Here is a 25,273-nt window from a genome sequence, read left to right as displayed (position 1 = left end):
AACATTGATGTCCCTTTCCCATGTCAGAGCAGCACTGAACAGCACCAACCTAAGAAGCAGCGTAGCTTGTGTCAGGTCAGGGCTGGCTGCGTATCGTGTGGCCAGGAGGGAGGTGGCTTGGTCTGACCGATGCTGTGTTTGGCCAATGTGACTTGCAGGCTTTGTGCAAGGAGAGGAATGTCCCATGGAGGAGTGATGTCACTTTGTTGTTTTTTTATTTGTTTTTCGGTCTTGAGCCTAGGATGCCCATCGTGCTGCCTTTTCAGATGTGATTGTGGGCTTGGGTCTAGCTCCTGCAGCTGGAGGGGCACAGCCACAAAGCAGGATTTTGGGCTAGGAGAAGAGGCCTGAGTTTGAACTGTGTTGAGGTTCAAAATGGGTTATATTAATTCATGAGGATTTCTGTTCCAGTAGCAAAATTAACCCCTAAACCAAATTCAGCTGCAGCCCAGTTGGCCTAAATCTTCTCGCCGTGGCACTGAAGCAGCGATCGGATTAATGCATGGAAATGTCAGACTGGGAGAACAGGTCTGTGATGTGCGGAGCTGGGACTGACGTGCGAGTGGAAAAGGTGTCTCGTTTTCCCCAGGAGCGCTCCCCGCTGTGCTGGGAGCTGGTTCCTGCCAGGAGGAGGTGGAGCCGGAGGGCCAGCACGGGGCTTTCTGCCAGATGACAGAAGGATGAAGGCGATGAAACGCAGCTCCTGCTGGCTTTGTTGCCAGCAGTGGGAAGCCACTGCAGAGCAGCCCAGCCCAGGTGTGCTTCAAGTGCTGGTTTTCCCTGAGAGGTAGTTAGCTCTAAGCGCAGTTTGAAATGAGGAAGCAATTCATAGATGCTAGCAAAGCCTTCAGCAGAAGGGCCGCTAGTGAGTGGCCCCAGCAGTGCTGAAAATGCTGCGAGCACGGCTCAGATAACAGCCCAGCGTCAGGAGCAGAGAGCAGACAGAGCTAAGTTGCTAGAAGCAACTTTGTCCCTGGTGCAAAAGCCGGATGTGGCCGGGAGCCAACATTTATTGCTCGGCAGAATAAATAAAACAGCTGTGCTCAAATGGCCATGAATGAAACCTCATCTCCTCTGACTTTCTGGGTAACCGGACTTTGTCCGACCTCAGGAATAGCTGTAGATGTAATAAAGGTGAAGCAGCTCCCAGCAGTTATAGGAAAGGCGCTTCCTGCTGGCTTCCAGTCCCAGCTCTGTCCTGTTCTGTGACTTTCCCCTGCCTGCACTTGCAGGTGTGAGCCACAGCCGGGCTGGAGCTGCCCCACACCGCAGCTGCTGCATGGGGTGCTCCAGGCTGGCCTTGTAGGGCCGGCTGTGGGCTCGTCTCCCTGCAGGCTGTTGGACGAGCTTCCCGTGGGGTCGAGGCAGCCCAGCGGGAGGGAAGGGGAAAAAGCCCAGCCTGGGGGCTGAAAGGAGCAGAGGCATCAGCAAACAGGATGGAGGTGAAGTCATTTTATCTTCTTCAGCCACCACGAAGAGGGCGGCTTTTCCTTCCAGTCGTGCCAGTTCTTGCCCACACTAGCAGCTAGGGATGGCTGTGACGTTGATTTATTTAACTCTGCCTGAAATTGAATAATTGCTCACAAACCATGCTTCTGTGGCGAGACATTTGGTTGCACCTTCAGTGCCTATTTCCTCTGGCCATGCTGATTCCTCTGCCCCACACCGCCCACCTTTAGCAGAGCTATTCCTTCCCGCTGCTGCCCCACAATTGCCTGCAGCAGGCCCAGAGCAGGCAGCACCCTGGGAGAGAAGTGGCAGCTCTTCCCTCTGCATTTTTGGGCAGCGAGGAAACCAGCTCCACTGAGGATGAGCAGGAGAGGACAGAGAATAGCTGAAACTTTGGAGTTTTAAACAGGTTTGTGGTCCTTCAAAGCAGGAAGGCAGTATGAGAGGTGAGATTTTATTTGTCCTGTGTTTGTCCTGTTATCCCTCTCCTGCAGATTAAGGCTTGGACTCTCCCTCAAAGAGCACTCCCTCAAGCAGGGAGTGCTCTTTGCTAATTTTACTATTTATCTCCAGTGTGGGCTAGGAGAACTTGCAGATTAAGCATACAGAACAGGCAAGGGACACAGTGAGTTTTATTCAGATTTATTAAAGAAAGTCCAGTCTAAGTAATAAACACACACAACTGCTGTATAAAAAAAAATAATAATAAATGTACAGAACTAGCCCATGGGCAAAGTACTGTCACGTGTTAAGACATTTTAGGCATCTGCCTCTGGTGCTGACTGCATTCCAAGTCACAGCTATCATACAGCAGCACAGCCCAGAGCCTGCTGCCAGTTACTTAAGAGCTTCCTTTGTCCTTTCCAGTAAAAATATCACTTAAAATATTAAAAGAAAGAAGTACAAAACAATCCTCTGGCTCCCAGTCAGAGATCACGAGTGAGCAAACTTGGAAACCTCGTGCCCTCTCAAGGAACAGCACAAGCTGCCAGTCCACAGGGGCCCCTCCGTGCTTGTTCCCTCCCTGATCCGAACGAAGGGGATTTACAGAAGTGGTTCAGAGCCAAAGCTGCGCTGCCCTGAGCCCTGCTGCTGCTGAGATCTGTACAAGGGCTGGCATCCAGGACAGTTCAGATTGCTGGGTAGCAGGGAGGCGCTCCTACTGCCCATGTCTTCTGTCTGGGTCCTTGGCGAGGTACAGATGGCAAAATCAGGTGTGAAGAGAGCACTATGAGACGTGCGCATTAAACCCAAGAATGCTCCCCAGGGCTCAAAACCAACAGAGAAATCTGCTATTGTGGAATGACTACTGCTTCTTCCCCTCTGCAGCCAAGAATTTTCTATAGGTGTTACAGATTATCTTATTAAACAAGTTGGTTCGGTTAGCAGATCTCTTGCAAGGGGAAAAAAAAAAAGCGGGCATCTGTGATTCACTGGCATCTTTTCTGCCAAAAGTGTCTAGGAAGGTTTAATTCCAGTTGCAAACTTTTAAAAAAGTTAATTGCTGCGTAGCAGGAAAGAAATGGCTTGAAGGGGACACCAGAGAGTAATTAGACGTGGAGAAACCCTATGTTTATATGTAGACAGGGCTTGTCTTACAGATGCAATTACCAGCCATCCTGGGACTAAATCCCAGCTATAATCTTGTTCTGGCACCAGCTCATAGCCCTCGTGTCCCACAAGACATTTGGGTGCCACTAGCAGATTAACTGTGGCACCAGGAGGAGGAAGCTGTGCTAAAAGCAGCAGCCAGCCCCTCGTGGCACCACACCGTCTGCCCGAGCTCCCCCCAACAGCATGTGAACACAGCGATCGTCTCGATGAGCTTTCTGTGCTTTCTGTACCAGGGACACCCAATCCTGCTCGCAGCTAGCATTCCCCAAAATCTTTGCATAGGCCAAGACTCAGGGGAAGGACTAGGACGCCAGGTTAAGTGTCTTGTTATTTATACTAATCTTCTCCCCGCGGCATCCGAGCGTCTAAAAAGATGCTCTCTCTGGCAGGGTTTTGGATCTCAAACTACCAGCCTAGAAGCACATTTCTGGAGCCGCTGCCTGCACGAGGCTGTTCTCTAGGACAACTCCAGCCAGGATCACAGCGCATCTGCCCTTCAGAGTCCGCCCCTCACGCAGCACAGAGTTAAGGAGCAGCTCTCCGTTGGCACACAACCGTTTACCTCCCAGCTTCTCCGCAGCACCGCAGCTCAGGCAGAGAGGTACTTCCAGGTGCTGACGAAGGCGGTGGGGATCAGGGAGTAAGGCACTGTCGTGACGCTGCTCCAGGTGTCAGACGAGGGGTCGTAACAGTCCAGCGTCTTGCAGCGCTGAGCCCCGCAGTAGCCCCCCACCACGTACAGCCTGTTGCCTGACGTAACGGCACGGCAGCTGATGCGCTTAGCGGTCACGTCCCCAAACTTGGACCACTGGAAGGTGTCACTGTGGAAGCGGTACGCGGAGCTGGCGGAGAACTCCGTGTCCCCCCCGATCACGATGATGTGGCTGCCCACCACCGCCGCGGCCGTGTAGCGCCAGGGCTGGGGGCAGCTGGCAGGCACTGTCCAGCGGTTCTGGCAGGGGTCGAAGCACTGCACTTTGGGCAGCTTCTCCTGGTTTGCGCTGGTGCCACCGAAAACAAACAGCTTCATCTTGGCCCCCACCACGGCGGCGTTGCTTACGCCCTCGCGGAGAGGGGCCACCAAGGACCATTTGTCCAGCTGGGGGTCGTAGTGTTCGACTTGCTTGAGAGAGACGGAGGGAGAGGCGGGGAAGGCACCGCTCCCTGCCGTGTGACCCCCCACCACGTACAGACAGTTGTCCAGCTCAGCGGAGCCGTGGCCGAACCGTGCCACCAGCATGGGTGCAGCCTTCGCCCACTCGTCATGGAGGGTGTCGTAAACCCAGACATCCTTGGAGGCTCCGTTCTCGGAGCCTTTGCCACCCGTGATGTACACTTTGCACCCGATGGCGCAGGCACTGCACTCCTTGCGAGGGCTCGGGATGTCAGCACGGGGAATGATCTCACGGGTTTTATGATCCAGCATGTAAATCTTGTCGCACATGAAGGTCTGACCACCGAGCAGCAGCAGGGCCTGGCTGACCTTGCGGGGCCGGGCACAGCACCCCGTGACAAGGCCGTCGTTCTGCAGGATCTTCATTTTGCATCGTACCGCGTTGGCCACGATCTCCTCCCCCAGCTTGTGGCTGGTCACCAGCTTCTCGCAGGCCACCTGCTTCCGCAGGTAGGACTCGGGGAGAAGAGCCAGGCGGACAGAGCGCAGCAGCTCCGGCAGAACTTCGTGGCGTCGGGGCAAATCGTACCGGATCCAGCCTATAACAGCTTCGTACACCAGGGTCTCGTCCTCTACCTCCAGCTCCTCGCTCTCCACCAGCTCGAGCAGCTTGTCTTTGGGCAGGCGGAGGAAATCTTCGGTCTTGCAGAGCGAGGTGAAGTTGGCCAACGCCATCCTCCAGGACAGCTCCAGCAGCCGCTCGCAGCAGTGAGCGTCGGACAGCAGCAGCATGTTCAGGCAGTTCCCCGGGTAGAGGTTCTTCTCCAGGAAGTCAGCCGAAGCATCCCGAATATCCTGGAACTGCAACATGTCCCCGGCCTCCAGCAAGGACTCCGCGTTCTCCTCGTTGATCAGCACGCGGGCTGAGTAAGCGTAGTCCAGCAGCAGCTCCAGCACCTCGGGATGGAGGGAGTCGTGGAAGTTGACCTCGGCGTCCCTGCTCTCCTTCAGGCCCCCGCTGAACATCGCGTCGAAGTAGCGGCTGCAGGAGGCCAGCACGGCGCGGTGGCAGTGGAAGGCCTGGTTCCCGGCGCGCAGCACCACGTCGGTGAAGAGGTGCCGCTTGCGGAGCAGGTTCAGGTGGGTGAGGAGGCTGTCGGCGTGGCCCGGCTTGTGGAAGAGCTGGATGTTCATGGAGCCGGAGCTCGAGCGGGATTTCCGGTTCTCGTGGCTGCTCACGGACATGGTGGGGAAGCTGCTCCGCGGCGGATAACCGGAGAAGGACCGGGGAGAGGGGCGGGGGGGTCAGCGGCGAGGCTCGGACACCTCCGGGTGCAGCTGAGCGGGGGCAGCGCGGTGCCCGGCGACCGGGGACCCCAAGGGGGACGGAGCACGGGGCTTGCCGCGTCCCGAACGGGTGGCTCTGGGCAGTCCCGGTGTTCCCAGTGCTCCCGGTGCTCCCCCTTCCCCCGGTGCCGCTCCTTACCGGGCTCAGCCCCGGAGCCGCCTCCGCCCGCCGCGCCCGCCGCCCCGCTACTGCCGCCGCGCCCCGCAGCCGCCGCGTGGCCGCCCCGCCGCAGGCCCCGCCCCCCCCGCGGCGGAGCAGCCAATCAGCGCCCGCCGGCGCCCGCGGCTCGTTCTTTGTGAATGAGAGCCCCGGACAAAGCGCGCGCGTGCGCCACGCGTTAACCCTTTCCTTCCCGTCGCCCTCCTATGTAGTAGGGTGACGCCAGGCAGCGCTGCCCCCACCTCCCTCCCCCCCTGCACCCGCACCCTTGGGCCAGCAGCACCCCTCCCTTCCGCAGCAGGCTTCCAGCAAACCCGGGGAGGGGAGCGGCACGCCAGATCTGCCAGCCATAAAGCGCGGCTGCGGCTTTGTTGGTTGTCGCCCTGCCATAAAGGGGCCATAAAGCTGGAGCCACGATTCTGAGCCGTTATCAGCCACCCGCGCTATCTGCTCGCGGCCTTTCGCATCGCGGCTTGCTGACAAAGTGAGGTCACGGCCGGAACGAACCATCCCTGCTCAGCAAATGTTTCCTGCGGGGGGGCAAAGCAAGAGCTGAGTAGGGCTGAGGGATGTAACAGCGAAAAGCAGCGGCAGGTTCCCTCCTGGGAATCAGTTCTGCCCTCGTTAGACCTCGTGCAAAAAAGATAAAGTCAGCTGCAGCAAGTGCTGCCACGGAGTCAGCAGCTAGCAGCCGCCACCAAGAGGTGCTTGAACACTGTGGGTGATTTGGGAGCAAAATGGCTCAACAGGACAGCAATAGGTTCAGACAGCCCCACACCCGAGAACCTCCTGGGCTTTATTTAATGTCCACAGCTTAAAGCTGTGTGACAACACAAAGTGCATAACACAAGTGCACTTAAGCCAGTTTACAGCACCCTTTCACTACATTAAAAGCATGATTTGTTTTTACTACTTCTGCATCAGAGGCGGTTTGCATAGGCACAGTTGTTTTGTGTTTTAAATCACTGTAACTACACCTTGTCCCATGCTGAGCAGCACAGCATGTCCCGAAGGAGTGGTTTAACCAGGTTTCAAACGCACGCATATAGGATCTGACAGATTTAAAAAAAAAAAAAAACTGCTATGTCACAGCTGGTGACATCTGAGGACAGGACTGAGCAACAGCCACAGCTGCCTGTAAGCAGCCGTGCCCAGGTGCTCCACCCGTTTTGAGGCAAGACCTGCAGCGTGATTACAGAAAGAGCCTTTTCCAGATAATAGCTGCCAGCAAGCTGAGTCGTGCTGCAAGCAGACACCTGCAAATCTGCCACCAACTCCTGAGTGAAGTCAGACACCCCCTGTGGCAGAACTAGCATTTAGCAGGGTGAAGGTCCAGATAAACAACCAAGCAGGGCAGCAAGGACAGGGCAAAGGATAAAGAGTATCAAGGCCTTGCTATGCTCTTTGAACATTGGTAGCAGAGTTTCCCATGTCCATGCCAAAAAAAAATAGCTAAACGTACTGGAAAGGTGGTCTGTGTGGAACTGAGGCGCATGGAGCACAAACACTGCTCGGACTAAGCAGAACTGTTTTCAAAAGATGCAGCTATGTGAAAAGCTGAAGCAGTCAGGTGCTTTGAATTATTCTGCCAGAAGAAAGGCGGGTAGCAGATGGTCTCTGCCTGCCCTTGGGGGTGCTGCAGCTAACACAGCACAAACGTGTTTTGTTGCCTAGAAACAGTTTGGGGCTTTCTACAGCCAGATAAATAACATTTGTCTAGTTATCAAAAGTAACGATGACTCAAGGCCACTTTTGAAGCATTCATCTCATTTATTATTGGCACTGCTTAGAAATATGACTGTAAAACGCATTCTTGCATTGGTTTGACCAGTCCTTTCAAAAGTGATTAATAGATTTGTTTCTTTTTTTAAAAAGTCAGTTGGCTCTTACAGAGCTCGGTGGAAGAGCTCCACCCGGTGGCCTTCCACAAAGGCACAGCTGAAGCCTCTGCACTTTTTTTTGCATGTTCTGGTTTAACTGAGAAGTCTCAATTCACAGTATTTATTCATAAATGAGTAACAGAGGCTGGAAGAGAGCTCAGTAAGGCATTGCTAACAGCTGGTGTTTCTTTCCCGTATCACCTCTACAGAAACACAACTGTCATAAATTAAACAGCCCACAACAACCCAGCAGCCTCCCTCTGCCACCTGCTCCTCTTTGTGCTTTGGGCATCTGCTCTGAGCTCAAGCACCAAAATATCTGACAGAGAAGCTTCTGTGACAAAGGTCCCCTCCCTGGCTCAGATGAGGCACCAAGTGCTGAGCCTGGGGCTTGAACTCACAGAATCCATCCCTGGGAAGTTTTGAGTAAAAGAACTGTGGCCATTTCTCCACCAAACACTGACTTTGTGCTCTTTTAAAGGAGAGAAGACCAGAGGATTGCATTTGCCTTTTGAAGTACAGGATGGAAGGATGGAAGTGAGTACAACTTTCTTCCTGTATGTCATCAACCCTATGAGATTTCTTGATTTTCAGAGGATTAACCTGAAAGATTTCTCTGATGAAGAGTTATAAAATGTTTTAACCATACGTGATCCTCTCTGTAACAGTGATCTTGATTACAGTCTCAATTACAGGATTCACAGAATTACAATCATCGATAGCCAGGAGAGTTAAAATACACCCTGCTTCAATAAATGCATTTTTGCCTTGTAAAAACTGAGCTCCAGAGGCTTAACATGGCTCATGCAGCTCCAGAATTACTCTCTCTAGATGCCTGGTAGATACCAATCAGGGAAGAGATGGTCCCCAGGAGTCCTACTAACCACGGCGGAAACTGCCCAGCCCAAAGAAATCCTGGTGGCAGCCAGTGGATGGCATTGGCAAGATCTGCCATGTTACTGACGATGCTCAGAACTTCACTCTTCACTTGGGCTTTCATTTTCTTTCGATCCTGTGATGAAGATGTACTGTTGAAAGCAAGAATAGTGTTAGTAAGAGCCCAGAGCTTAATAACAGTTAATGATGGCTCATAAATGAGAATAAAAGTATCTGGGTTGAAACAGACGGAGAGCCAGGAAAAGAAATCCTACCACTTCTGCTGCCTCAGCTTCTTTCTTAACCGACACAAAATTCTCAAGGATCTGAAAACAAACAGATTGAAAGTTATTTCTCCTGTAGCATGGAAGGGGAGAACTTTACTTTAGCGTTAACCTCATCCGTGAGCATCTCAGGGGAGAGGCACCTTCGTTTCATCCCGCTCCCCAGCCGGCCTTACCGCAGGATGCCCAGGAGCAGGGACAAACCCCAGAGCCTGGTGCTCGCCTCCCACCACTTGCTCGAGCTGGCGGGGACGATGCCGGCGTCGGCCGCCCAGGCGACGTGCTCGCAGGGGTAGTAGAGCTGGTCGGCCACGTTGCAGAGCACCGAGAGCCCGCGCACCACCGCGTCCTCGTCCTGTGGGGAGCACGGCGGCCACACCTTGACACCCGCAGCCCACCCGGGGCTGCTCCCAGCACTCCCACCGCCGCCCTGCGCTCACCTTGGGCCCCAACCCGTAGCCGTGGCTGTAGCTGAGCATGGCGAGGTCGTCGAAGAGCCGCAGGACGGTGCGGCAGTGGCTGAGCTGCGCCGACACGGCCAGGAGGCTCCGGGACAGCCCCGCTGCGGGGCTCTGCCGCCCTCCCAGCGCCCCGCCAGCCAGCTGGCAGCCATAGCAGAGAGCGCGGACCTGCGGGGGCACAGCCCGGTGAGGAACAACCGGGATCGGATCGGATCGGACCCGGCCCGGCCGCCCCCACCCCCGCCACTCACCGCCCGGTCCCGGCCTCGGTAGGACTCGAGCGCGGCGACCAGGCCGCAGAGCCCCCCCGCCGCCGCCATGGCAACGCTTCCGGGTTGGGCCGCGCGGGGCACGCCGGGAACATGGCGCAGCGGGGCCGTTGCCATGGTGACGGGGCCTAGTGGCTGCAAGGCTCCGTCGAAGCCTTCGTGAAGGGATGGCGGCTTCGTGCCCTCCCTCAGCCCCCAGCACGCGGGTTTCCGTCCCGCAGGGATCCCGCCTGCAGCTGGGAGCTGGTTGTAGAGTCCCCGAGGAGGCTGGTCGGCCGTTTTCTCACGTTCAGTTTCCCCCTTTCTGGGGGGTTCACCGGCCGGCGCCGGCCACGCAGCCCCGCAGCGGGGATGTGCTGAACCAGAGGCTGGCTGCAGGCAGGGAGCTGTGCTCCGAGACACGCCTCGCCTTTCCAGAGAAGCCCCTGGAGCTGGTTGCCCCCGTTGTGCCCCCAGCATCATGCGTCCGCATGCACGCAGACCCCCGCATCCGGGTCCTCACCTCAACGACAAGGGAGAACTACCCCTGTCCTGATGTCCCCCCCCAGAGACCTGCCCTTCCCAAAGCCCAGGAGAGGAGCGATAATGTTCTTTGTGGAGACAGAGAGAAAATAAGGCTCCCTCCGTCTGTCTACACCTTCTCATATCCAGCACACGAGATCCAGCCTGTTGCCAGGGCACGGCATGTGTACAGGGGTGAGTTGTCCTCACAGTCTGAAGGGCTGCGGGGATTTTTGGTGGCATGGCTCAGAGGCACGCTGCAAATAATTAAAGCTGTTACAACGATTTGGGTATTTTCCTTTCTGATTTCATAGCTGAATAAATCAACCTGATGCTCGTAAAACAGGTTTATTTGTGCTAACTAGAGCCACTCACCAGCCAAGCTTTTCCAGTAGAGAACATCTTTGCTCACTGTAGCCTCAGATGTTGCAGTTCTCACACCAAACCTGCATCACTTCTGATGCACCACATCCACATTCTGCAATCCTGCAGTTCACCTTGTTGCAATCTGGTGTTCGTCATTTGGCTGTTTAACTATACTAAATTGATTCAGGAATATGAAAATGCTAAAAGAGCAGTTGCCTTGCAATTGTAACTTCAATATCACAAATATTTCCTTACAGATGTAAATATAGCATTTTTAGAAATAACACCATTCATTTCCCCTTCTGGCTGTTTGGCAGGATGTCCTATTAAAGGGGATGGACGATCCTATTACCACACTTCTTATCAAGCACAGTTTAAAGGTGAATGGAGTCCACCTGTAAAGCCAAGTGAAAAGGTAACAATGAATTTGAGGAGGACCAGGACACAGTTAAAGGACAGCACGTTGCCTTGTTGAATTCTGTACTGAAAGAGGTGTGATTTATGAATGTGAAAATCAGAGGGATGGAAAGGCAGAGATGGGAAACATGGGGATTGTGCTTAAAGCAGCAGTTCTGTAGCTCTGTTGGCTTCCCTTCAGCACATGTCTCGTATTAAATTTGGGGATCCAAGAAGCAGTGGATCTGTGAGTGAGCAGAAACATGCCTACACTGTTCCAGACAAGAGAAAGCACAGGTATTCAGCAGGATAGCCTGTCAGGCATCTCCAGGAGCTGCTCCTTCTGATGAACATTGCTATTTAAGCAGCTCATATCTGATATCTTGCAGGGTCTACGACAAAGAGCGTGCTGTCTTCCAGATCCACCACACAAACCTGCAGCTAGGGGATGGTTGCACCAGATTTTCCACGTCAACGTCAGAACTCTTCCCAGTACACAATCTAGGTAGGGTAAGTCTGTGACACAGAGACAACGCACAGACTGCTGCTGATGTTTATAACCAGCTGAACAGTGGGTTTTATTGCTTGTTCGTAATGATATAATTATAAAAAGATACAATACATGGATATTGTATGTATACAATTGTATTATTTCTAATGTTTTATCATTTTTGTGTACTCAGTACCAGTATCCTCACTGTGAGGTTCAGTTTCATCCTCACCCTACTTCCCTGGCAGGTTAAATAGTTGTATTTATTCCTGTGCTTTATTGCATTTGGAGAAACTGCTGTAGCAATAAATCGTTCAGAGGAAGGAGTTTCTCTGACATCTTTCATTCTTGCCTTTGCCAGAGCCTGTAACTATTGCTCGTCCAAACAGAAATGCCTCATCCATCCCCAGAGGCGACGAAGATCCTGAGAACCTTGCGCTAGCAAGAATGACTACGACGCAGTTCTTCTACCCAGAGGTCTGTTCCCAGCTTTGCAGGTGATTCTCTGGTGGAGAATCTCTCCTTTTCAATGCACACTCTTCTGGTACCTCCTTAGGCCAATATTGTCTCTTCTCCCCTTTCCACATTGGGTGGCAATCCTAGACTCTGGGCTGCATGAGTCTAATGTGAAAATCTACATGAGTAAAGTGAAACAGGGCACCTCTCCCAGCTACAGCCTATTTCTGTTAAAGCCAGCTCTTGTGTTCTCTAGACTGGCAGGTGGAACTTCTCACCAAAGCCTGACTTGCTACTGCAGAAACACCAAAGCAGCATCTGCTTAGGAGCTGACCGTTCAGGCTCCTGTTACTTCAGCACAACGCAGCAGTCAGACTATCAGCCACCACAACAGACCCAGAGGGTGACAGGAGGCAAGAATCAACGTGACAGCCACATCCCCTTCAACTACCACAGTAAGATTAAGTTGCTCAGACTGTCGTGGTGCTGGAAGTCTTGCTTACCCATCACCTTGATGCCTGTGCCAGCCGTAGTCATTCACTGTTATCATACAGCAATTGTTGGCATATTCAGATGGTGACATGAGTGATTTCTGGGACATGAACCAGTGGCTTGACCTTTCTCCCTTGCTATGTTTGTGTTTTGAAGTTGCCTTGTTTTTGTACTCGGGGGAGGAAGGAAAGGATTTGAATCAAAAGCTTTTGCAACCTCAGGAAGAGATGCAGTTAGAGCTGGTCGTGGGAGGCATTAAGAAAATCCTCCTGGCATTACCTCCTCTTTCTGATGGCCAGTATTCTGCAGCTGAGAGAGGTCCCTTCACACCATGTATCTGTTTTTAATCCATTTGTTTTACTAGATGTGGAACAGATCACAGCGGCAACTGCTGTTTTCATTGGCCACATAACTACTAGATGGAATGATATTCCTGTATCTTCCATGTGAATTTCTTAATTTATCTCCTCACTCTGAGAACTGTCTGACTGCAGTTGTGTGCTGGCCAAAGGTTTTCAGTGAAGTTCTGACTGCAAAGACTGCCTTTGCCTCTCATTAGTGGAAATGCATGCAGATCTGTGACTGCAAGTCAAACTGCAACGTTCGTTTTCTGATGTTGCTTCCTAATTTACTGGCTTGAGTTTTCTTTTTACTTCAATCTGTGAGCAGATGAAAGTCCTGTCACAACCACGCAGGCCATGCTGGTCCCACACAGACAGCAGAAACGACAACTCTCTGAAGACATGCTACAGCAGGTACAGCATTAATAGGTTTGCGTTTACCACGGGCAGGTTAGGGAAGCAGGATTACACAAAGCGAAGCTGTAGCCGCCCCATTAACATCATCAGATTTGATGTGCGCTCTTGAGCCATTTAAAATGGGACAGTCATGCATCAAATCCTGTCTGTATCCAGTCTTTAGAAAACGCGCTGTGGGGAGCAAAGTTGGAGCTGAGAAAATCTTTGAAGGGAGGGGAGGGACAGGTGACTAAGACCTAAGCCAAGGGAGGGGAACGCTGGAGGGAGGGGGAAGGTGCTTTTGGTCCTCCCAGAGGATCAGAAGGAGAAAATCTCAGGCATAAATTAGCATGTCCAGAAGTGTCCAGTCAGGGTAATGTCTCTGCACCAGCACCAGAGATGACTGAGCATCAGCCACAGAGAGAGGATGCAGGAAGGCAGAGGCTTCAGCTGCTCAGGGGGACAACCCTCCAGGCAACCACTATGGGGCTCAGATTTAGGGGCTGCCAGGTTCCACGTTACCACCTGCCTCTTCCCCAGCTCTGTGCCCCCACACTGAAAGCCCTTCTGTCTCCTCAGATGAAACGCTCACACTTGGTGCTACCCTGGAGGGCGCAGGACCTCTTCAGCACAGAGCAGAAGGATGCGTTCACACCTAAGTACAGAGGCCCAGCAGAAATCCAAACGGGAGACTCCCAAGTGAGCCGTGTCCCACTGGGGACCCTGAAAGGATACTGCCCCCGGAGGAAGGTGGTCTTCGCACCATGACGTTCCCCCTTTCTCACTGACTGCCCGGGACTTCCTGCGCTATTGACTGCCTCTGTGTTGTTTTACCTAGCTCTTCTGGTGCCCTGCTTTTGGCCCACCTGTGTGTTATTACAGGTAACATTTATTTCAAGAGTTGAATGAGGACACAAAGTGTTGTGACAACAAGAATAAACATCTGGGGATCAGCCCAAAGACATGGGTGACACATTTCTGTGGGTTGCAAGACCCACAGAGTGCCTCCGGGCAGGTGCTGGGGCAGGAGGGAGCAGTGGGGTAGGGGAAGCTCAGAGGAAGGGCAAGAGATCAGAGGCACTGTCAGGGCTGTATGTGGGCTGGAATCTTCCCTTGTTATCTGTTTAGATTTTGGTGTCAAGGCCTGAAACCAAAGGTCAGTGAACAGTAGGACAGAGAGGTAGCCCTCCCCAGCTTATGATGAGTGGGCTGTTTTCCTAGCGATGAGCAGTGTATTTTTGTTGAGTTGATAGCTCACGTGGATTTCCTGAATGCTGAGCTTGCACTAACTCTGTTTGGGCTGTAGATATTTTGAAGCTGGATCCGTGTGGGGTGGTCAGCTCCCTCCCCTGGGAGGCCAAGTGAGCAGGGTCAGCTGGTGCCTTGTCACAGCTGCCACTTCACAAGCTCGTCTTGGCCTTTTGATGCAGACAGACTTGATTCATGTGTGCTGCAAACCAACACCGAAGCATTTGAGCAGGCGTTACTGAATCATTTCCAATCGCTGCGTTCTGTACGTAAGCAGGGGCTGGGCCCACAACCCCCTTGTGTTTTCCTCTTGGGATTTGACTCTGCTTCTCTTGGGAAAGGGACATTCTGTGCTCCACACGTACTTCACAGAAGCTGCACACTCAAGCCTTGTAAATTCCCACAGGCACCTCACATCGGTGTCTTACACCGGTAGGTTGCAAACACCTCGATTCAAACACCTAGATTGCATCACTTGGTGTAGTAACAGGGACTCGCATATGCCACGGGTCTGCCCCATAGCTTTTACGTGACCCTGAGGTGGCATTGCCACCAACTGCACTACTGCAGGAACAGCCGTGGGTCACTGGGGTTGTTACATGGTGAACATCAGCCTTGTGGTGGTCCCAGCTGGCTGGGGAGCTGCTGCTGAGAGGACCCTGGGGTTGTTTTCTTTTTTTCTTTTTTTTTTTTTTCCACATGGATTTTGATGCAATTTCAGACACAGAAAGCAAAGCTGGCTTTTGGGGTAAGGGCCTTGGCTTTCTAAACCCCTCTCCATCCACTTCCAGAAACGCCTCAGGGATGCCTGAATTTGGGAAGGCCGAACAGCCTTTCTATGCTCCCCCCAGTGACATGAAAGCTGCCAGCACGGCTGGCGCTGCGTGACAGCTCCCTGCGGACGGAGCCACCAGCACGTACCAGTGGCACATCAACAGCGCCTGTGACTCAGAGATAAGACAACGTCTGACGTTGTTGCTCCTTCGGCTTAAAAACGCGTCACTCGCCTCCACGGCCCTCTCCTCGGCGCTGCACCAGCCTCACACACAGGGTCAGCACTAAAACATCACCATGAAACGGGGTCTCAGTCCAACCTTGGCAGAGCTAGGCCTGTAGGGCTGGGCCTGGAGGGGCAGGGATAAATAGGGATTTCGGGACAGCCTTTGCTCTTTCTCCCCTTCCCTGGAGGGCCGCAGAGGTGCCCGTCCCGCTTGCCCAAAGTGGGGACCAGCCTCACGGAGCTGCCCAGATCATCAGGGGCAGCAGCGATGCAGTCCCTCAGGCGTGTGAGGAGTTTGGTGGTGGAGCTGGAGGACGGGCGAGTGTGGGGTGCCTACGGCAGCGGGGAGCTGCTGCACGGCCGCGTGCGGCTGGAGCTGCGCGGTGCCCTGCGGCTGCGGGCGCTGGAGGTGTGCGCTCGCGGGCGCGCTTTCGTGCACTGGCTGGAGAGCCACAGCGTGGGGCTCAACACCGTCTACCACGACTACACGGCCTTCCAGACCTTCCTGTACCGCCGCTGTCAACTTATCCCTGGTAAGGCTGGGGCTCAGGGGTGGTTCTGTGCTAAAAGGTGTTGGGTTGGGACCCCCGTGGGCTGCAGGCACCCCCTCTGGGCAGGTCTCCACCCTTCCCGTGAAGGTTGGTGCCACCTGCAAGCAGCAGCATCCCTCTCGGCCTCTGCCAAGGGTTTCTTTGCTGCTGGTTTCAGGGGGGCTGGTGAGCACGAAAGGGTTGTGGCTTTTGTTCTGTTTGCACAGGGAAGTGCAAATAGAAGTGTCTGTTCACAAGCGTGGAAAGAGCACTTAGTCGCTCGGTAAATATTTGTTTCCAGTTTTCTGATGCTGGAACCGCATGCCCAGCTGGCATGTTGCTTGGACCTACTGCATGAGGACAAGCCACTCGAATTATTTGCCTAGTTGGGATGAAATGCTCCAGAGCCAAGGGATACGGGACGTCGCAGCTGTCCATCCGCTCGTTAACTCTGCCTTACGAAAGCGCTTGTCTTTTGTCCTCCCCCACCATGGCATTGTTACAGCCGTGGCTCTGTGCTTCCCCTCCTCCCCTTTCCGATGCCATTTTATTGCCTGTCCTGCTTGGTGTCCGAGGGTGCCTAATGCTGAGGGCATGTCAATGTGCTGGAGCAAGGGCCCAGCTGGCAAACGTAGAGCTTGCAGGAGCGATGGCAGCTGCTGCTCTGGAGGTGTTCTTGCCCCTAAACTGCACTTTAGGGCCATATTCCCCTTTTCTGGATGACTGTGCCTAGCCACCTGCTCCAAACACCTGCATTACTCCCGAGTTTCTGTCTTTTTGGCAGCGGCCCTTCTGCGCTGTGCCTAAGGATGACCCCTGGGCAGCTGCGAGTGTGTTAAGCGGCCTGATGACAATTAAGGATGTGGGAGAAGCCCGCGCCCTGAACTCCAGTGGAGAAGATCCTGAGTGGTCATCACACTGTTTGGATGGTGGCTGCCTTAGCTGTAAGGGTATAGGGTGAGTTTGATTCCCCGTTATCCCTGCAGTGGGTTTCTTTAGAGAAGCCATGAGCTGCCGCGAGCATGTTTGCGCTCTGCTGCGAGGACTGTGCGTTATCCAAGCCCCCGGAGCCGGCTGGAGGAGGGCGCTTAGCCAAGGGCTGGAGGAATTACAGGAGCTGCTTGGCCTTGCCAGCACCCTGCGCTCCCGTAGCTCGGAGCTAATGGCTTCTGGCCCTCGCCTGCTGCGTGGGGAGAGTTTAAGTGGGCTCTGCGGGGAGCAGGGAGCCTCGCCAGAACTTGCGGGCTGTGATTTTATCCTCTGTGTTCACCGAGCGATTCCTTCTCTCCTTTGTGAGAGGGACACGGGCCTGTGATCACAGGAGTGCTGTAAGGAGGCTGTGGGTTGGGGAGAAGCGCTGCTCTGCGGCCAAAATCCCTTCCTGTGGATCCCACTGGGCTCCTGCTCCGTCCCCCCGTCACCGGTGGCAGCGTGAGGACGTTCCTGGGGTCGGCTAGCGAGAGGCTGGTGAAAACGTGCCATCATCTGCAGGCCCTGTGACTGCTCCCTTGTTGCTTCTCGATGAGATCAACTGTGTCTGCGTGGTGTTTAAAAAATGCAGGTTTTGTCATGGTAACAAGGCAGTGCAGAGGAGGGAAGCCAGGCGGAGATAAGCGCCCTCCGCTCTGCTCTCCACTCAGCTGTGACTTTATCTGCAGTTTCCTAGCAGGGTGGTGAGGGCTGGCACGGGGGTGCTGTGCTTCGGGACGTGAGAAGGGCTGGAAGAAGGATGTTCGGACTGCGTTTCAGGGCCATTAAATGTATATTGTGTAAACAGGGCACAGGAAGAGAGGAGAAGGTAGGGCTTTCATGGGCAAAGCCAAGGCCCTGGCTGCTGTTGTAGGAGGTGCTGTGAGAGGGGCCCGGGAGCTGCTGACCCCGGCTGCTGGGCAGAGCCCTGCGTGGCCCCAGAGCCATCGGGGAGCAGTATCAGGATCCCCAGGGTGAGCTGGGGAAGGAGAAGCTCCTTGAGAACCACTGCCAGCTTCTGCTGGGGCTGGTTTCAGCCTGGCCAGACTCTAGATGGGGCTGATGAGTTGGAGATGGCTCCTGCCTGGAGCCCAACCGCCTTTCAGCCGGTTGTGGGCACGAAAAGTCCTGCGAGCTGGTTGTGACCCTGGGCCCTGGGGAGAGGAGAGACCCCCCCACCGCCACCCCAACCCCCGGTGCTGTGGGTCCCGGGCAGGTCGCAGCAGGGGCTTCGCAGCCTCGCGTGCGGCGGAGGCGAGCGGCGGTGGCTGCGGCACGGGAGGGAGGTTTGCAGAGATTCGCATCCCGTGGGCGATGGCTGAGTCACGGGCTGGGGGCTGCGAGCTGACGGGCTGCAGCAGGGATGAGAAAAGCACAGGATGGAGCTGCCTCGGCCCCACTGCAGCTCCAGGAGCCCCCCACCAGGACCCACACGGCCTCCGGTGCCACCGTGCATCAAGGCGGGGACACCGGGTGCCTTCCCGGGGCTGCCGTCACCGCCTGGGTCCTGCCGTGCCGTGCCTTCCTTCCTCCTTCCCCGTTGCTCTCGGGCTCCCCTCGCAGTGTTTGCTCTGATTCATGTTTGCTCGTGGCAGCAAACGGGCACGTACGCAAAACAAAACGCGGTCCCCTTCCCTCGCGGGGGAGGCAGACGATTCCAGTCTGCCTTTGGAGGCAGCTAAAGCGTTGCGAGGCTCCAGCCCAGCTCATTTTCAGGGGCTGAGATCAACCCAGTTCAGCACAGCGGGACTTGCCCAACACGGCTGGGAGCAACTCGAAAATCCTCAAGGCTTTCGCAGCCAAATGCTGAGTAACATTTTAATGCCTGCCTGTTTTGTCTTATCCCAGGCCCGTGCCCGGGGTGGAGAGCTCTGCTGCTTCGCAAATGTGACAATCATGATTAAAGTGGAAGCTTCTAAGGCTGAGTTAACCCTTTTGGAGGGGGCACGGGCCACTTTCTGCCCCACTTCTCCCTTTTACAACATCTCTGGGTGCTGCTAACGGTGGTCTCCATGCCAAAAACCAACAGCTCCCCGTTTTCATGCCTTTACCCCCACCGAGCACCAGCAGCAGATGCTGATGACGGAGCGAGACCCTTGCACTTCCCACACAGATATAATTTGTCACCGAATTTTGGAGCAGCCCCACACAAACCCCAGCACGAGCTGGTGGAGAACCAGCGCTTCCCTGGTTAAAAGGCGCGGGGAAAGATGCATTGCTCACTGTGTAATTGCACAAAGCTGAATGGGAGCCAGTACTTCATTTCTTAGAAATAAGCCAAGCGATGTCCCAGACCAGCTTTCCCTTCACCGCCAGTTGGCCCGGCCCTGCCGTGCGAGGAGCCGAGATCCAGTTGCAGCCTGTTCTGACCCCTGGGAATGGCTCTTGGGAAAGACGTGAGCGCGGCTGTGTGCGGCGCCCGGCGCTGCGGGAACGGGACGGGAAGGGAAGGCGCTGCCGCTCCGAGGAGCGCTGATCGAGGGGGGTGAGGAACCCCCCGGTCACAGCCGCCGGCTGCGAGCCTGAGAACGCGGAGTTCTGGGGTGTGTGGGGTCAGGGACACGGCTGTGATGGGAGCCAGAAGCCTTCCTCACGCGGGGACGGCAGCACCGCAGCAGAGAGGGGCTGATGTACGGGGGGCAAATGCTGAGCTCACACACGCGTCTTCTGCGGGGTCCCTGCGGGGCTGGCGGCTCAGCCCCCATCCTCAGCACATCCTGCCCCATCCCTGCTTCATCCTGCGCCATCCCCAACCCATCCTGGCCCCATCTTTGCTTCATCCTGCCCTATCCCTACCCCATCCTGCCCCATCCTGCCCCATCCCACCCCGTTCTACCCCATCCCTGCTTCATCCTGCTCTCTCTCTTCCTCATCCTGCCCCATCCCACCCCATTCTGCCCTACCCCCAACCCACCCTGCCCCATCCCCGACCCATCCTGCCCTATCCCACCTCATCCTACCCCATCCCCACCCCATCCCCGACCCATTCTGCCCCATTTTTCCCTCATCCTACCCCATCCCCACCCCGACCCCGACCCATCCTGCCCCATTTCTTCCTCACCCTGCCCTATCCCACCCCATTCTGCCCTATCCCACCCCATCCCCACCCCATTCTGCCCTATCCCACCCCATCCTACCCCATTTCTCCCCCACCCCACCCCACCCCACCACCAGCCAAAGCCCTGGACACCCCTCGGCCACCCCAGCACCGCAACCCCCGAGGTGCCAAGCCTTGGGGAGCCCCATCCTCTCCGAGCTGTGTGTGTAGGGGGGGACACGGAGGGCTGGCGGCCACCCCTTGCCCCCTCCCCCTTGTTTTGCAGCACCCTCCGGGGCCGCCCCGTCCCGCCCCATCGGGGGCCGCCCCCGGGCGCTCCGGGCACTTAAAAAGCGAAGCTGCGGGGCGGTGAGGTTAGGAGCTGGAGCCGCCATCTCGCCATGCTTTTCGATCGGCTCAAACGTTTCGCCATCGTGCTGGAGGGTGCGGAGAGAGGGGCTCCGGCCGCTTTCAGCCCCGGGCAGGCGGTGGCCGGCCGGGTGCTGCTGGAGCTGGCGGCGGCGGCGAAGCTCGGGGCGCTCCGGCTGCGGGCGATCGGCGCTGCCCGGGTCCATTGGACCGAATCCCGCAGCGCCGGCTCCAGCACCGCCTACACGCAGAGTTACAGCGACCAGGTGGAGTTCCTCAGCCACCGAGACACGCTGCTGGCCCCGCCAGGTACCGCGGGGGTCGAGCTGAGAGAGGGGGGGGAGTTGGGGCTGGGGGCTCTAGGGTTAGGGTTAGGGTTGGGGTTAGGGTTAGGGTTGCAGTCTGGTTCTTGGGGAGCTGCGGACACCTTGCTTGGGGACACCTTGCTTGGGGACACCCCATTTGGTGCCCCCCCCTTCTCTAATCCCATCCCTGGTGGAGAAGCAGCCCTGGGGAGCTGCATTCTCCAGAGCCCCAGGGGTCCCAGCCAGCCCCACCGAGCACGTTGGGGTGCAGCCCTGCAGGGCGCAGGGTGCTCGGTCACCCTCCTTAGCTCCAAGTGCCCAAGCTGCTGTTCTGGGCAGCCACAGGGTGAAGCAGAGCCCACCCGGGCAGCCCCCGGCTCCCCAGGGCACTGCACGCACAGGGGTGTGCGGAGAGCAGAGCCCGGTGCCCGCGGGACGTGCCTGGCTGTGGGTCACAGCTGTGTTGTTGTTGTTGCTGCTGCAGTTTAACCCCGGCAGAAATATTCCAGCAGTGTCGTGCTGCTCCTTCCCTGCCTGCGCTGCTCCGCCACCGATTTGCTCGGGGAGGAAGTCCTGCAGATGCGAGATAATCGTCTTCAATCTGTTTTGCCCACAGACAATGGTGAAGTCACCGTCCTGCAGGCAGGAAGGCACGAGTTCCCCTTCACTTTCCAGCTCCCCGAGTAAGTTCGTGGGTTTTTGTTGCCTTAATGTAAAGGGGAAGAGGAGCTGCTCGGTCCTGGGGAGGGTGGACGGGGCACCTCGGAGCCGAACCTTTCAGCAGAGCCCTCCTGAGTTGCTCCCTGCTTGTACACAGGACCCTGGCTACCTCCTTCGAGGGAAAGCACGGCAGCGTGCGCTACTGGGTGAAAGCCAAACTGCACAGACCCTGGTCGACGGTGAAAAAGGTGAAGAAGGAGTTCACCGTGATCGAGCCCATCGACATCAACACGCCTGCGCTGCTGGTGAGCTCCCCCTCCTCCTCCTCGTCTAAAGCTTGGCCAGTGCCTAAAGTGAGCTTGTCAAACGTGTCACGGGCCTGATGTCCAGAGGGGATGTTTGTCCCCTGTGACTCGTGCCCTCCAGCACTACCTGGGCTGGGCCCCGAGGAGCACGGAGGTCATCTCTGCCTCCTGTTTTTTTGGGAACTGAAATGCATTGCGAAAGCATCTTGCATAAGATTCCTAGGAACTTGCTGATGCTCCCCAGCAGGTTGTCAGCGCCAGGGAGGTGTTCGCTTTGTCTTTCATCGTTTCTTTCCAAATAGCTCAAATATATCCCTTTTTTTTTTTTTTTTTTCCAGGCTCCGCAGGCAGGTGCTAAGGAGAAACTTGCTCGTGCCTGGTACTGCAATCGTGGCCAGGTTTCTGTGACTGCCAAGATAGACCGAAAAGGCTACACCCCAGGTGAGCACCCCACCGTGCTGGTGCCCTTCAACTTCTGCAGGCCCTGGGGTAAACCTTGGTGGGAGAGGATTTGGGCTCACTGCGAGCTGGGCTCTTGCCTTCTGGCACAAAATTAGAGCATTTAGGGCTCACACCTGATGCGGGCGGCCACCTCGGGACACGCTCCTGCTAGACGAAGCCTTGTGCCAGGCAGTAGGACGAGCCCTTGGTGATCCTGTGCAGGAATTCCTCGGGCAGGACCGGGCTCCGTCTCCCCTCCTCCAACACGCACGTCTCTTTTGGCAGGTGAGGTCATCCCTATCTTTGCTGAGATCGACAACTGCACGAGCCGGGCGGTGGTGCCCAAGGCAGCCATCATCCAGACTCAGACCTTCATTGCTCGGGGCACCAAGAAGCAGAAGAAGTCGGTGGTCACCAGCATCGTTGGTGACTCCATCGCGGCGGGGAAGCGGGAAGTGTGGCACGGGCGGGCGCTGAAGATCCCCCCGGTGGGGCCGTCCATCCTCCAGTGCCGCATCATCCAAGTGGAATATTCCCTGAAGGTGAGGGACCTGGCGGGGACCAGTGTAAAAGGTTCGGCTCTCGGTTGTGCTCCCTGTCTCACCAGAGCTGTGCTCATCGTGGGTGCTGGTGCTGAGCATTTTGGGGCTGGTGACCTGTGTGAGGCCTCGGGTTCCCCCGTGCAGCTGTGGCTGCGCTCCCCATGGCATGCAGGGGGTGAGGGCTTGTGCTGGAGTGCTCACATCTCCCTCTGCTTCCCACCACAAGAATTCCCTTCTGGAATTCCCTTCTGGCTAGCTTGAGCTGGCGCTCTGGGGAAGAAAGATCCGCCCCTCTGGATTGGGAAAACACCAACAGCTAAGTTTCCCTCTTGCCTCCTGTCTCTGCAGGTTTGCGTGGATATTCCTGGGACGTCCAAGCTGCTCCTCGAGCTGCCGCTTGTCATCGGAACAATCCCGCTGCATCCGTTCGGGAGCCGCACGTCCAGCGTCAGCAGCCAGTACAGCATCAACCTGGACTGGCTGAGCACCATCCCCGAGCAGCCAGAGGGTGAGCATCTCCCTGGGGTCTGCCTGGGTGCTGCAAACCCCCCTGGTCAACCCCCTCGTGATAGAGAGGGGCAGAGCAAGTTCTCAGCCTTGCCTTTTGCTCTCGGACTAGCTTTTGCTTTTTTTTTTTTTTTTTTACTTAATTTTTCAGTTGTGGGTTCCCTCTGAACTGGTGCCATTTACCCAGAACTGGGAGGGTTTGGGAAATAATGAATTTGAATCTGTTTTACCTGCATGTTCTAGTCCCTGATGCCTTTTTTTCCTCTCTTCAGCTCCCCCTGAATACTCATCAGTCGTGTCCAGCCCGGAGGCTGAGCAGAGCCTGGCTCCGCCGTGCCGCAGCGAACTGGGCGGTGTCCTGGAAGGTCCCTTCTTCGCCTACATCCAGGAGTTTCGCTTTCGACCACCTCCGCTGTATTCAGAGGTAACAAATCCCCCAGCTCTGCGGACCTGGCCTTGGGGGCTGGAGGGAGATGGGGGGGATGTGACCGCTGCCGGGGTTCCTGACCTTAAATTCGGCTTTGCAGATTGATCCAAACCCACCGTCAGACAACATCCGTCCACGCTGCATGACCTGCTGAGAGAAGCACCTTGGATGTGGCTGACAGCGTGACAACCCGTGGGGTTGAAAGCTTGCACCCTCGCAGCCCTTCGGTCTGGGAACGGCGCCCGAGCGGCGGCTGAGCGACCAGAGCTGCAGCGCTGAGACCCCGTCCGTGATCGCTGCCCTCCCTGCTCCTGCCGGGACTGTCCCACGGGCTGACACCGAGCTGCAGGGCTGGCTGGTGGCGTGGACTCGTGCGTGGTAGGAGAGCACGTGTGAGACCCGGCGGTGTGAGCAGCTAGGTGGGACGCAGAGGGTTAATCACCGCCCCGGCATTTTGGGGTTCGGATGGGACATTCGGCACGAGCCAAGATTGCGCTCACCTTGTCTGCAGTGGCTGTGCTCTGGCAACTCCTGTCACGGAAAACAGGAGCTTGGAGGTATTTTTCAGGATTACTAGTGAATATTTTATAATCTTGTGCTGAGTTCATCCCGTGGTGGTGCGGGTGCAGCCCTTCTCCTGCAGTAGCTCACCAGGGCTGCAGTGTCCTAAGAAAGTAACGGGCCTTTTTCGGGCCAGATGAAGCAGAGCCTTTGTCCGCTGCTGAGAAATGTTGCCACGAGCCTGGTGATGCCTGCAGGGGGAATGGTTTGAGCTGCCTCAACAGCCTGGCCAAAAAATGTAAAGACTTCCATGGATTATTGTCAGGGCGGAGGACTTGGGGGGGGGGCATGAATTTATTTCCAAAGCAGCAGAGATCTGTGGAGGCCTTTTGGTGCCACTTAACCAAGAATGTGAAAGCCGGTTCCTGCGTGCTGGCCTGAAACCTGTACCACGTGCTGCTGCCTCCCCCCAGGCTGGGGCTAAAAACCAGCCCCCCGCCTGCAGTGCCACCATGGGGGGGTCTTGCTGGGCTCTGTGGTGGCCAAGGAAATGAGAAAGAAGTCTGCTCCGAGGCTGGCAGCAGCCACAAAAGCTGAAGGGAGATGTGGAGCTGAAATGAACCCTCCAGGGCCAGGAGACCTGCTCAGGAGGGGCCTGATCCTGTGCCCGCAGAGGGGCCGGCAGCCCCGGCACGGTGAGGAAAGGCCCAGCAGCAATTTGTGCTGCTGCTGTGGGAGCCGGGTGCTGCAAGGTGCCCGCTGGGGCTGACCCCACACCCTCCGGCACCATCTGGGCAGGGTTTGGGGGCTGGGGACCTTTGCATTCCCTCTCTGAGACAACCCCGATGAGCGCCCACGGGGCTCCATGAGGAGCCAAAGCCAGAAGAGCCTCAGCCTCTGTGCTGGGACCACGCTCAGCTCACTGGGGCTTGCTCAGAGGACTTTTTTTTGTATCTGTGAACACTTTTATAATGACCACTCTTGTCTGATATTCTTCCTTTTTGTACGACTTTCGTTGGGGGATTTTTGTTTGAAATAAATTCTTTACACCCAGCTCTTGCGTGGCTCTTACACGGGTGGATTTTTTTCTGTTGTGCTGTTCCTGCCGGACCCACTCTGCCCGTGCTTCCCCGGCTCCTGTGGCAGCTGGGAGGTGTCGCAGGTGAGCAGGAGGGCTCTGACCCTCACCACATCGCCCCGGGGGACCCAGCTCCATCCCACTACCGGTATTAACTGGCCTACTGGTATTAACTGGGTCAGGCGGTCAGTGCTGCCCTCCGGCACCGTTAGGGGCTCGCAGCCTGTCCCAGCCCCGGGGCTGGTGCTGAAATTCCCCGGCTCTCATGGTCGGTGCTGGTGCAGCAAGGCCAGATCCTGGTGCTCTGCTGAGACCCAGGGGGAGAAGGGTGAAGTGTCCCAGAGCCACGTTCTGCTCCGTGCCTCCAGGCAGCCTCGTTCCTCCTTAGTGCCGCAAGCGCTCCCGTTGTGTTTTTCTGTGTTTGCTGCTATTTGTGCCTGGGGGGCCGTGTTTGTCCTCCAT

At 56.0% G+C, this 25,273-nt stretch overlaps 4 protein-coding genes across 5 annotated transcripts; 2 read left to right on the top strand and 2 right to left on the bottom strand.

The window, feature by feature from the left end:
- Window positions 1-2,075: 2,075 nt before the first annotated feature.
- Window positions 2,076-5,792, bottom strand: LOC101796579 (ectoderm-neural cortex protein 1). Its single transcript, XM_005029086.5, has one exon. It carries the CDS (start codon window positions 5,420-5,422, stop codon window positions 3,653-3,655), a length of 1,770 nt encoding a protein of 589 aa, XP_005029143.2. The 5' UTR covers window positions 5,423-5,792; the 3' UTR covers window positions 2,076-3,652.
- Window positions 5,793-7,434: 1,642 nt separating this feature from the next.
- On the bottom strand, window positions 7,435-9,299 carry PEX11G (peroxisomal biogenesis factor 11 gamma). Its single transcript, XM_027472431.3, has 4 exons — window positions 9,165-9,299; window positions 8,901-9,079; window positions 8,716-8,766; window positions 7,435-8,592 (listed from the first exon to the last, which is right to left on the bottom strand). Exons 1-4 carry the CDS (start codon window positions 9,201-9,203, stop codon window positions 8,367-8,369), a joined length of 495 nt encoding a protein of 164 aa, XP_027328232.3. The 5' UTR covers window positions 9,204-9,299; the 3' UTR covers window positions 7,435-8,366.
- A 135-nt stretch (window positions 9,300-9,434) lies between these two features.
- On the top strand, window positions 9,435-14,925 carry SAXO5 (stabilizer of axonemal microtubules 5). The gene is made up of 8 exons (XM_005029097.6): window positions 9,435-10,150; window positions 10,639-10,736; window positions 10,920-11,014; window positions 11,107-11,222; window positions 11,569-11,684; window positions 11,920-12,118; window positions 12,825-12,910; window positions 13,472-14,925. Exons 1-8 carry the CDS (start codon window positions 9,622-9,624, stop codon window positions 13,658-13,660), a joined length of 1,428 nt encoding a protein of 475 aa, XP_005029154.4. The 5' UTR covers window positions 9,435-9,621; the 3' UTR covers window positions 13,661-14,925.
- Window positions 14,926-15,262: 337 nt separating this feature from the next.
- ARRDC2 (arrestin domain containing 2) lies at window positions 15,263-24,786 on the top strand. Of its 2 annotated transcripts, none has more exons than XM_038169212.2 (8): window positions 15,263-15,673; window positions 20,967-21,033; window positions 21,168-21,315; window positions 21,654-21,756; window positions 22,042-22,298; window positions 22,647-22,806; window positions 23,078-23,229; window positions 23,333-24,786. In XM_038169212.2, exons 1-8 carry the CDS (start codon window positions 15,409-15,411, stop codon window positions 23,384-23,386), a joined length of 1,206 nt encoding a protein of 401 aa, XP_038025140.2. In that variant the 5' UTR covers window positions 15,263-15,408; the 3' UTR covers window positions 23,387-24,786. The 2 variants fall into 2 exon arrangements, with proteins under 2 accessions (XP_038025140.2, XP_071885355.1); XM_072029254.1 differs by lacking the exon at window positions 15,263-15,673 and adding an exon at window positions 20,012-20,354.
- The last annotated feature ends 487 nt before the right edge of the window (window positions 24,787-25,273 follow it).

Source organism: Anas platyrhynchos, chromosome 29 (genome assembly GCF_047663525.1).
Source record: "Anas platyrhynchos isolate ZD024472 breed Pekin duck chromosome 29, IASCAAS_PekinDuck_T2T, whole genome shotgun sequence".
NCBI classification, from domain to species: Eukaryota; Metazoa; Chordata; class Aves; order Anseriformes; family Anatidae; genus Anas; species Anas platyrhynchos.
Note: the sequence above shows the minus strand (reverse complement) of the source record. Positions and strands in the feature narration are given on the sequence as shown.